This window comes from Salvelinus namaycush, chromosome 7 (genome assembly GCF_016432855.1).
Source record: "Salvelinus namaycush isolate Seneca chromosome 7, SaNama_1.0, whole genome shotgun sequence".
Lineage (NCBI taxonomy): Eukaryota > Metazoa > Chordata > Actinopteri > Salmoniformes > Salmonidae > Salvelinus > Salvelinus namaycush.
In genome coordinates this window covers 24,061,102-24,073,924 of record NC_052313.1, presented here as the reverse complement: position 1 = coordinate 24,073,924, position 12,823 = coordinate 24,061,102, and the positions used below count along the sequence as shown (strand labels likewise).

The 12,823-nt window shown below is 42.9% G+C and overlaps 1 protein-coding gene across 1 annotated transcript in view; it reads left to right on the top strand.

Annotated features, from left to right (window-relative positions):
- Window positions 1-11,818, top strand: part of LOC120051115 (protein disulfide-isomerase TMX3-like) — a 55,429-nt gene extending 43,611 nt beyond the window's left edge. The window contains exons 14-16 of the mRNA XM_038997787.1: window positions 3,902-4,031; window positions 5,215-5,283; window positions 9,384-11,818. Of these exons, the coding sequence (XP_038853715.1) occupies window positions 3,902-4,031; window positions 5,215-5,283; window positions 9,384-9,656 (472 nt within the window). The 3' untranslated portion in view covers window positions 9,657-11,818. The remainder of the gene's footprint in view (window positions 1-3,901; window positions 4,032-5,214; window positions 5,284-9,383) is intronic.
- Window positions 11,819-12,823: the final 1,005 nt, after the last annotated feature.

Here is a 12,823-nt window from a genome sequence, read left to right as displayed (position 1 = left end):
AGAGTGGAAGTGCTGCTGAAAAGCCCCAGCAGTCTGCTCTCTGAAAGGTGAATGGGCTAATCCATGTTGATTCAAAATGTCTGCCATCTGTTGGTTCTCGGCTGAATGTCAGATGGAGTACTCACGTAGGGTTTGTGGATGGGGGGGGGGTTGTGTGTGTGTGTGCACAGCTCCAGATCTCAGCCTAATGGTGGTGTAGTGGAGGGCTGTCTACAAAGCTAGTGTGTGTGCGCAGCTTGTGTGCCTAAGCTCAGCTGCGGTGTGCACAGTGATGCACAACATGCTTTATCTCAGCTGGTCTGTGTAGTTGTGTGTGTGTGTGCACGCACGTGTACATTGTATCTATCTATACGTGTGCCTTCTCTCAGTTGAGCTGTGCAGTTGTGTCTGATCTTCTGGGTTACACTGTGTGTCTGTGTGACACTGTATATGTCACCTCAGCTGTGTGGCCACCCAGTGCTAGACTCCCTCTGATTCAGTTGTCAGCTAATTTGTAAAGGTTCCTTTAACTGTGGCCCCATGATGCCGCCAGAGTCGCACACTGTTTGCATAAAGATCAAGATGACACTCCAAAAACTCTGCATCGCATTGCCTTTCATCCATACCAAATACCAATGCCCTCAGGAAAAGTAGAGCCGCATCGAAAAGAGCTGTGTATCCCATCTTGACTGTAAAGCTTCTTTGTTATTTTTGTTTCTTGTGCTTCTTACACTATAATCTACTATTTAATTGGCATCATGGTTGATATGCGTTCAACACCATCGTGCCCACAAAGCTCATCACTAAGCTAAGGACCGTGGGACTAAACACCTCCCTCTGCAACTGGATCCTGCATTTCCTGGCGGGCCGACCCTAGGTGGTAAGGATAGGCAACAACACATCTGCCACACTGATCCTCAACATGGGGGCCCATCAGGGATGTGTGCTCAGTCCCCTCCTGTACTCCCTGTTCACCCACTACTGCGTGGCCAAGCACGATTCCAACACCATCATTAAGTTTGTTGACGACATAACCACCGACAACAATGAGACAGCCTATAGGGAGGAGGTCAGAGACCTGGCAGTGTGGTGCCAGGACAACAACCTCTCCCTCAATACGAGCAAGATGATTGTGGACTACAGGAAAAGGAGGGCCGAACACGCCCCCCATTCAGATCGACGGGGCTGTAGTGGAGCGGATCGAGAGTTTCAAATTCCTTGGTGTCCACATCACCAACACACTATCATGGTCCAAACACACCAAGAAAGTCGTGAAGAGGGCACGACAATGCCTTTTCCCCCTCAGGAGACTGAAAATATTTGGCATGGGTCCCCAGATTCTCAAAAAGTTCTACAGCTGCACCATCGAGGGCATCCTGACTGGTTGCATCACCGCCTGGTATGGCAACTGCTCAGCCTCAGACCGCAAGGCACTACAGAGGGTAGTGCATACGGCCCAGTACATCACTGGGGCCAAGCTTCCTGCCATCCAGGACCTATATACTAGGCGGTGTCAGAGGAAGGCCCAAAAAATTGTCAAAGACTCCAGTCACTGAAGTCATGAACTGTTTTCTCTGCTACTGCACGGCAAGCGGTACCGGAGCGCCAAGTCTAGGTCCAAAAGGCTCCTTAACAGCTTCTACCCCCAAGCCATAAGACTGCAGAACAATTTGTTTTTACACTGCTGCTACTCGCTGTTTGTCTATCCATAGTCACTTTACCCATACCTACATGTACAAATTACCTTGACTACTCTGTACCCCCGCACATTGACTCGGTACCCGTACCCCCTGTACATAGTCGCATTATAGTTATTTTGTGTTACTTCTCGTATTTAATGTTTTACTTTAGTTTAGTTAGTAAATATTTTCTTAAAACTGCATTGTTGGTTATTGATGTAAGTAAGCATTTCACGTTAAGGTCTACAGTCGTGGCCAAAAGTTTTGAGAATGGCACAAATATTAATTTTCACAAAGTCTGCTTCCTCAATTTGTATGATGGCAATTTGCATATACTCCAGAATGTTATGAATAGCGATCAGGTGAATTGCAATTAATTGCAAAGTCCCTCTTTGCCATGCAAATTAACTGAATCCCCAAAAAACATTTCCACTGCATTTCAGCCCTGCCACAAAAGGACCAGCTGACATCATGTCAGTGATTCTCTCGTTAACACAGGTGTGAGTGTTGACGAGGACAAGGCTGGAGATCACTCTGTCATGCTAATTGAGTTCAAATAACAGACTGAAAGCTTCAAAAGGAGGGTGGTGCTTGGAATCATTGTTCTTCCTCTGTCAACCATGGTTGCCTGCAAGGAAACACGTGCCGTCATCATTGCTTTGCACAAAAAGGGCTTCACATGCAAGGATATTGCTGCCAGTAGATTGCACCTAAATCAACCATTTATCGGATCATCAAGAACTTCAAGGAGAGCTGTTCAATTGTTGTGAAGAAGGCTTCAGGGCGCCCAAGAAAGTCCAGCAAGCGCCAGGACCGTCTCCTAAAGTTGATTCAGCTGCAGGATCGTGGCACCACCAGTACAGAGCTTGCTCAGGAATGGCAGCAGGCAGGTGTGAGTGCATCTGCACGCACAGTGAGGCGAAGACTTTTGGAGGATGGTGTCAAGAAGGGCAGCAAAGAAGCCACTTCTCTCCAGGAAAAATATCAGGGACAGACTGATATTCTGCAAAAGGTACAGGGATTGGACGGCTGAGGACTGGGGTAAAGTCATTTTCTCTGATGAGTCCCCTTTCCGATTGTTTGGGGCATCCGGAAAAAAGCTAGTCCGGAGAAGACAAGGTGAGCGCTACCATCAGTCCTTTGTCATGCCAACAGTAAAGCATCCTGAGACCATTCATTTGTGGGGTTGCTTCTCAGCCAAGGGAGTGGGCTCACTCACAATTTTGCCGAAGAACACAGCCATGAATAAAGAATGGTACCAACACATCCTCCGAGAGCAACTTCTCCCAACCATCCAGGAACAGTTTGGTGACGAACAATGCCTTTTCCAGCATGATGGAACACCTTGCCATAAGGCAAAAGTGATAACTAAGTGGCTCGGGGAACAAAACATCGATATTTTGGGTCCATGGCCAGGAAACTCCCCAGTCCTTAATCCCATTGAGAACTTGTGGTCAATCCTCAAGAGGCGGGTGGACAAACAAAACCCCACAAATTCTGACAAACTATAAGCATTCATTATACAAGAATGGGCTGCCATCAGTCAGAATGTGGCCCAGAAGTTAATTGACAGCATGCCAGGGCGGATTGCATGTCTTGAAAAAGAAGGGTCAACACTGCAAATATTGACTCTTTGCATCAACTTCATGTAATTGTCAATAAAAGCCTTTGTCACTTATGAAATGCTTGTAATTATACTTCAGTATTCCATAGTAACATCTGACAAAAATATCTAAAGACACTGAAGCAGCAAACTTTGTGAAAATTTATATTTGTGTCATTCTCAAAACTTTTGGCCACGACTGTACATCTGTTGTATTTAGCGCATGTGACAAACAAAATGGGATTTGATTTGATAGAGGTAGTGAGTGTGCTTGAAATAGAGAGCGCTCACCCCTGACCTCCCACTGGCCAAAGGCCTCCTGCCTACTGTAGCCCTGTAATCACAGTCACCTGTTGTATTCGGCGCATGTGATCCGTGGTCTAGTGCTAATGCTCCAGGCTTATAGTGCTCTCCTGACCATAGACAGGGATTCAATCCCTGCTCCAACCCTCCAATCTATTTCTCCCACCTGCCTGTACCTCAATCCTTCCACTGCTAAAATGATTGCAGTCGAACGATTGCAATCATCCTTTATTGAGATTGACATTTTGCTGCATAGTTTATCTTCTGAATTGGTTATCTGCCATATCTCTGTGACCTTTTTTAGAGTGATAATCTCCTCTTCCTCTCTCCCCCACAGAGAGGTGTCGGTGCCGTCCATCATCATCCTCAACACGTCTAATGAGCAGTACTTCCTGCCCAGCGAGCCCGTGGAGACCCTGGAGCAGCTGGTTCACTTCATCAACAGTGTTCTAGACGGTTCCGCTCAGGTCCACAACTCCACTCTTCTGACTCCCCTCCGCCATTTTGGCTCCAGCTGGTTTTCTTTTCCCTTCCCCTATTTATTTGACCATTCTAACTGCAACAAAAAGCTCAAATTGTTTGTGCAGCGGTCCAGGCTTTGTTTAGTCTTTATTTATCCAGGGAATTCCAATGAGACTGGATGGACTCTTTGGCAATATCCTTTATTGCGATTGACATTTATGTTACATCGTTTTTCTTCTACATAGCCTTTCTGCCATTACTCTGGCTCCTAAATATTTATTTACAGTGTCAGTATTTGGCATATAATATATTCCAGTATCAGTATTTGGCATTATAATATACTCCACTCAATGATTTATATGTACACTAGATGACATATGGGGGTGCTGTGTTGAAGCCACCATGCCTCCATCTTGGCACCCCCCCACTGTTGTAAAAAAAATCGTTTGGAAGCTATAGAAATGCATTTATTAATTTTTCCCCCCTATTCATTCTATTAGAGACACCTTAATGCATACTTTTAAATTATATTATGTGAGCTAAACATACATATAAAAAATGAAAATATATTTTTTAATTCCTTAAAGTATAATATTTAGAGATGACTTATGTAACTATCCCCACTACAACAACCAAATACTTAAAGACATGTAATTTTGTCGTTGAAACATGTCATTTAAATACTGTAGGATTCCATTAATTCCTATGGAGTACTGCTCCTACTGGGGAGTGCCAATATGGCCAACCGGTGGCTTTAAAGCCGCTCTATGGCCAATACATAGCATCAGCAATCAGGGGTTTCTATACATCATTGAATCCACTAAATGGCAGCTGGAAAAAGTGACATCCTTTCCCCCTCTTGTTTATTATAAAGTCACAGATGAATTAAACCGTAATCCAAACACAACGGAAGTCCTTCTCTTTCCCAGAGCGTTCAGCAGTGTTATTTTTCGCCTGGCAAAACAAACCAAAACCCCACCAAGTAAACAGCAGTGGATAGTGAGAACCCTGTTCTGTTCCCCAGGCTCGTGCCAGCCCAGCCAGCTCACCTCATGGCTGCTATGCTGTCAAAGACTCTAATGAGGAAGCGCTGGCAGGCTGATGTCTCTCTCTCTCTCTCACTCACATTCCAGTCTCCCCAGTGCTCCACTATAACACCACATCCTCTGTCTGTGTGTTTCCCCTCAGGCCCAGGGAGGAGACGGCATGTTCCAGAGGGTCAAACGAGTGGCCTTCGACGCCAAGTCCACCATTATGGTGAGTGGCTGGGCACAATCAGCATTAGCCAAATAGCAAGGGGAAATGGGAAAACAAGATGATTGAGGGAGGATAAATTGGCCATGTGTGCAGCACAGGTTAAATGTATGCTGTCGTGATGTCTCTATCAAAACAATTAAGAAAAAACAACATTTGGTTGCCGTTTTTCATTTGAATAATATTTCTCATTATATTTTCTGAATAACAAGTAGAATATGGAAGGAAACAGCTCTCTGTACAATATCCTGTGTAGCTAGCTACAGTATGTGTTAGTGATATGATATTTTTGGCCGATACCGATATCCAGTATTTTCTTTGCCAAGAAACCTGATGCCGATAACCGATATTTACAATTTTATCGGCATTTTAAGCATTCTAGTACAGTTAAATACTTAACACACACACACATGGACACACAAAACCTATTTCTTTCACTTACTTGCTGTGCTGTTTCGTTGTTCATTTGTTCAGTCGTTTCATTCTCAACCAGGATTTCTATGGAACGCCGTTTGGGTCTTTGCGTGTCAAAAAAGATACACGTCAAATAACACTATTTGACGTGTCAAATAACACAACATCTGTGTCAGTAGCTATATTTAGCTGGCTAACTATATACTTGGTGTCATCATCTAAAATAACCCTAATTCATAAGACAGCTCTTATTTGATTAATGGTGGGCGAACGCATCTATGTGAAGCTAGCCACAATAAGGAATAGCCACAATAGTGGACTTTGCAGTTAGCCTTCAAAATGAAAGTATGGCATAATTCTACTATTTGTATTCATTTGCATTACTGTCATTCATGACATTCTTTTATTTTGAAGGCAAACCGCAAATTCCACTATTGTGCCTAATCCTTATTGTGGCTAGCTTCACAATACATAACCCGGTGTGGTCGAGCCTCACTAGCCAGATTATAACGTTAGCTTTGGGGAACAGGGTTCAAGTTGCTGACTAGCTAGTTATTTTCAGGAAATTAAGTTCAATTTCAATAGGCGAACAACAAGTGGCAACCTAGCTAATACTTACTCACAAGGATTCCTAAATCATTGCTAAGAATAATGAAAATTACTGCAGGTTCTTCTGGTCATTGTTTTCAGGCTGGTTGTATTGATGCTAGCTAGGTACCAAGCTAAAGCTAGCTACCCCAGAAGATGCGGTCGAACAAATTATGCTTTATTACCAATGCGGTATTGTAAACACATTGTTCGTGACCGAGGTTTGCTTTTTTGTACAGCGTTGACAGTGCTACTGTATCTTTTTTCACACGCAAAGACCCAAACGGCGTTCCATAGTATGTATGTGGTGACGTTAATAGCAGTGACGCTATTACTGTGTAACTCCGGTAGGGCAACATCTGAAAAATAGCGCACTTGGTAGTGTGTACCGGTGCTCGACCAGTTGCAACATCACCCATGACAAAGAACGGTTGATTGTCAAGGGCAATGAATTCCATTATCTCGGCTTTAATGGATTTCGCCTTTGATTTGTCTCGCTGAAATTTTGTTACTCTTTCAAATGACTGCTGACTTGTTGACTGCTCGATCCACACATCATACATTGTGGGCTAGTTTAGGAATGCTGTGTTGCACGTGTAGCGCAACATTTTACGTGGCGTCATTATCAAATTTAATTTGTCACATACACATGGTTAGCAGATGTTAATGCGAGTGTAGCGAAATGCTTGCATTACGTCATGTACCTATGTTATATAGGTATGCACGTCAGCTTTGACATCGGTTTAACTAGACTTGGGCCGATACCAATGTTGGCATTTTTAGCTAATATTGTCCGATTCCGATATGTTCACCGATATATCGTGCACCCCTAGTATGTGTCTTAAGGCCCACTATTATTCCCCTGATAGTTACCAGTATCACGAGGAGATGACTCGTCAATAGAAGAGGAGTGGTGTATTGAAAAAGGAAGTTGCAACTGTGACAGAGAGAAAAGATGACAGAAAGAGAGGGAAGGGATAAATAAATCTTTCTTTGAACTGTTGGAGCTGTTCTTATAGTACAATTAGACACTACACTACCACTTTCACACTCCATCCCCAGGTGACAGCACCAACTGAGTCAGGTGTTGTGCTCTGCCAGGAAGTTTTGTTAAGTGTTGATTGTGCACAGGTGTGGGTAATCAGTCAGTGTGGCAGCTTGCATAGCCGTGAGGCTGCTGCAGTTTGAGGGCCATTTGGGCCTTTGGTTTGAATCGTTATTTTTTGGGCATGCCTTTTTGTAGTTTCTTTTTATATTTTTTTGTCACCACTTTGAACATCCATAACTTGTTTGAGCTGGCCGACAAAGGAGTCAAGACTGAGCTAGCCCTGGACCCAAGTAAGGTTGCTGTCTCCTGGGCAGATGCATACATCACGGTCCGCACACATCAAATCAGGTTATAGCTAGGCCTAGGACCCCTAGACTTAGCGAGTGTAGTGAAGTCAGTAGGCTAGCTAGTTGGTTTCGTAACAGGGAGGACTAGTGTTTATTTGGCTGACTGTGTGATATGAATGAAAATGGGATGTAGTAGCGTAATGCTATTCAGAAAGTAGACGATACCCGATCCAAGAATAAACCTTAAAGGTGCCCTCAAATGGAAAAGAAAATGATAGATTAGATTTAGAAAAATGCTAATCTGGCAGGAAAAATAAATTGATGGAAAATGGTCACCGGGGGGGGAAAAGGGAAATCATTGTTGTTTTTTTTGACAAAAATTACCTTTTTGAAATGTTTTATAGAATTTTCACAGTTGTTTTTTTGTGTGAAGTTCAAGCATGCCCCACTAAAATCTGTAATGGGAAAGAAGGATTTCGTTATTTTTTTCAGTCTGAATGTCATAATTTTTTATTGTGAAGCACTCAGTTGTTTCTTTTGAGTAGTGCCCCTGCTAGCCTTGGTCACTCAGTGAACGAGATGAGCAAGCAGCCATCACCTTTCCCTCGGAGTGCACACAAACACACATCACTGCAAGGAAGCAATGGTCCGCATTAGACCCAATGACTCATGATGCTGCATGAGTTAGCAAAGCACACCCATCTTTAGCATTACACACGCCTGGCAATTACCATCCCTCTTCTTCCCCTGGCGTTGTCGGCAGGATTTCTCTTCCTTTCCTTCCTGGATGACAGCAGCCTTTGACTGAATGTCTTGCCTCTCGGCACATTGTCTCCCCTGCAACCCGCTCTATTAAGGCCCAATGATTCACTGCCACTCATCTATATTTTAGAGGAAGACATTGTGCGTCACTGGAGTAGTGCCCTGAGCTCATCTGTGCCTGTAGGTGAGGCTAATTTAGGTTGGTTTATAAGGGAACGCTGAGCAAAGAGGGCAAATTATACAGAGTCATATTTGAGGTTCCTGGGGTTGCGTGTGTGACTGAGGGTCGTTTAGCTTGGTTTAGAAGGGAAAACTGAGCCAGGCAAGCATAAATAGTGCATGTTAGGTAATGATATGTTTGGCATTGAATATGTGTTTATGGTTTGGGCTTATAGAGGGCATTGTTAGGATCTAATTATCAGAGTAAAAAACTCAACGGACGCTATGAAAGCTTAACCAAGTTTAATTCTTCCCAGAGGATCAATACAGCTGAATTAGACAAAACATGTTTCCGCCACCACAAGTATATATACAATTTAGGCACTCCTCCTTCTCTCCAATCCTTACATATTTTATGGTTCGACAGGAAGTCAAAGTGATGGGGTAATAAACCATTCCTTCTCCCGTAAGGTGATCTGACCTGACCTCAAACCCCTTGATGCCTAACCCAAAGATCTCCACCCATAGCAATCATGTGACTGCCTCCCAGCTACCCAGCACATTCCAAAGCCATCTGGCTCCTACAGATAACCATTAACTTCTGATGTAAAAACCAGTCTATCACCCCTCAGATACCATAGTCTTACTTCTGATGTATCATGTCTCTAGGATAGCAATGTTCCAAGTTTAACCCAGAATCTAACAGCATAAATATATTTTACTCTTTCCACTGTTCCACCCTACCTTCTGTCCACCACTGCCAAACCTCCTCTCTCTTTCTCTCCATCTCTGCCAATCTCTCAATCTCTTCCTTTTTTCCCCCGATCACCCCTCCCTCCTCTCAGTCTGTGTTTCGCAGCTCCCCAGTGCTGGGCTGTTTCCTGTTTGGTCTGCCGCTGGGCGTGATCAGCCTGATGTGCTATGGCATCTGCACAGCCGAGTCAGACGATGGCCAGGAGGACATGGAGCTCATGAAGAGGGAGGACGACGAGGAGGAGGACGAAGAGGAGGACGAGCCTCGGCAGGCCTCCGGAGAGCTGGAGGGCCCCGAGGAGGACGGAGAGAATGAGGAAGAGGAGGAGCAGGAGAAGAACCCAGACGACAAGAAAGCAGATTAATGCCAAGGGTAGTGGAGGCGGAGGAACCGGCCTAGTGACATACAGCAACATGGAACTCAGACACATATCAACAATGTGTTGTTTTATATATATTTTTCATCTTTATCATCCTTTTCCCCCCCTGCCCTACTGTTTTCTTTTCGCAGACTGTTTTTTATTGCTATTGAATCTTATTAGTCAGTTAGGTCAGCCGCTAGGCAACGCACTAAAAAAATCATGTCCTTTATTAAATTAGCCTTTTTGAAATGGAATTACAAAGATTAGTCATTGATAAGTGTTGCAGAGAAGAAAGGAAGGAAATAAGCCACATTTTAGCTAAATGTATTATTATCGTTTCTTAAACAACCACTACACAGGGTCATTCCATACTTTGAATCAGGTAGCATTTGTGCTTTAAAAAATGTGACCCATTGGTAATGTGGTAAAAAGGTAACCCATTTTTCCCGTGTCCATAGGCACTGAAATATTTGATATTGATTTATACACTTTGTTCTGATGGAATTTAGTATTCCCATTTCAAAGCTTTTGATTAAAATATCCCCCCCCCCCCCCCCCCGCTGAATGTTGCAATTCACCCATAGTCGACTGCAGAGGAAGTGCCCATGAAGGAAAAGTTGCCATAAAATGAATACTCATACATTTCAAATGGAATCTCACGTTTGTAACTCCAGACACTTATTCATAGAACAGTGTACAACAGTGGAAATGATGCAAACAATTACATAGGTAGAGCCCACAATCTGGATAATGTAAGGTTGAAGGGATGTCTGGCTTATTTACCCTGCTGTAGTTTTAAATAGACACACTGTACAGTAAGTTGTTTTTTTCTCTATTTTAGATGGCCAATGGTTAATGTAATGGGAGACAGGCTTAATGACATCAATGTGGGTTTGTGCATCCGAAATGGCACCCTATTCCCTATATAGTGCACTACTTTTGACCAGCCTGGCCAAAAGTAGTGCACTATATAGGGAATTGGGTGCCATTTCGGATGCAAACATGGAATGGTAATACACTTGAAGACAATGGCTGATCAGATCCAAAAATGGTGGCTCTTTGCTCTCCTCTGAAAGATCTTCACCACCTGTTGTCCATCACTAGTTCTGGTAGGAAATGGTATCAGATTGCATCCAAATGCACTGAGATTACAATACAATTCAGTGTGAGTTTACTCAATGCACTGACAAAAACCTGTTGGGAGTTTTTACAGTACTTAATGACAGTACATTGCAATAAAAGGGTCATGTGGCGTTTAAAGGGGTACACTGTCGTTTATATTCTTAGTCCTACATAAGCATTGCATGACATAAACAATGTATTTGATATGACCTGCGGTTGATGAACAATGCCAGATCAACTACTGCAACGGTTTGTCTTACGGATACATGGCATACTGATGTTTGTGAAATGTTAGATCAAGGTCAAATAAGTATTACGAAAAACGTGATCTCCAGCTCTCTCGTTAAGTTACCCAGTAAAACTGTTATATTACATAACAATTGTTACTTTTCTTTAGCGGTTTTCATAGAAGTGTTGATAGTTTAGAAACAAAACCGAAATGTGCGGAACTATAGGGCAAAACAGATTGTGTTAGATTGATGACAAAATGTTATATATTTAGTCTCCAATGTTTATCGAAAACAATACATTTGCACAATGAGCACTTATCTCAAATAGATCGTTACAGTTGTTAGTTGGCTAGCAAATTTGAGCCATATTAGCATAGACATGACTACAGTCAAAGCACCTCAAAAACAAGACATGGTATCAAGAACAAGATAAAAACTTGCTACCTATGATTCCCCACATGGCAGCTTCTTGTCATTGTTGCTAGCTATCTGGCCATCCAGAATCACAACACACGGCCCTCTGCCCCATTGAAGCACGCGCATCGTTTTCGTGACGTCAGCTAACCCGTCTATTGTGCTTGCGTTTAACTAGCGTTTAGTTGACAATATTAGGCACCCGAACCCAAGTACTAATCTTGGTTTTCAGAAGACAACTGTGAAATTGCACTATGGAAACCAACATGCCCTTGCCTTGCATTCTGGTCATTGTAGTTGCCTACCATTCTCTGCCAAACTCCACTCATTGGGTTTGAATTGAGATTGTCACACTTTATTACTGGTTTGAAATAAAGATTGTCCTCTTTTTCTTGTTGACTTGACGCCTGTTTGTTCTTCACTGAAACACTGTTACATATACTTCAGAGGAGGCTGGTGGGGGGAGCTATAGGAGGACGGGCTCATTGTAATGGCTGGAATGGAATAAATGGAACAATCAAATGTGGTTTCCAAATGTTTGATAACTGTCCATTTATTCCATTCCAGCTATTACAATGAGCCCGCCCTCCTACACATGTAATACTCTCCCTCTCATTCAATCTCCCTATATATTTTTTATATCCTCCTTCCACACTTATTCTCCCTGCTCTTTGCTATTATAATGTAATTTTAGGTAGAGACATCTACTCAATTATTGCTGATATAATCAACTTTGGGAGATCTATGTCTGGCAGAGGCTAATTGCATTACTTTCAATGTAAAACTAATTTATTTCCTTTCCCGGGGGAACAACAATGTACAAAAGTCAAACTCCCAAGACTTGACTCCATAAAATGAAAAGGCACCTCATAGGCCTTCAAACTCATACTTTCATCAGGAAAACATGTAAAGCCCCCATGCAAAAGGGGTTGGAAATATGAAACTCAAAATACATTGCATTTTCCCCTTAGATAAGAGTGGTTTGTTTTTACAGGTCTAATGAAAGGAGAAGACTGTACATTTTCCTTTGGGTTGTCATTAGAGGGATGAATTACGACCAGAATGGGAGATAATAACTACACCAGAATCAGTGCCATTGTGTGTTGCCCATGAAAAAAGTAATTCATCGCTCAATTACCTCGCCATATAGCGAGAACGAGTTTCATTGTGTGTTAAATGAAGGAGGCGAGCTCGCTGTCTCTAACTACCCCTGCAAAGACTTTCACAAAACCAACAATCTAAATCACTGGACAAGGGTGATTACGTTTCGGCTTCAGTTTCTTATTATGCTGCATGTTTAAATAGCAAACAAAGCGTTTTAAGGCCGGGACAAAGTTGAATTACTGTTTAACGGATGCCCCGCCTCACTTTTCTCCACACCCCGAAAAAAAAAAAATCAGATGT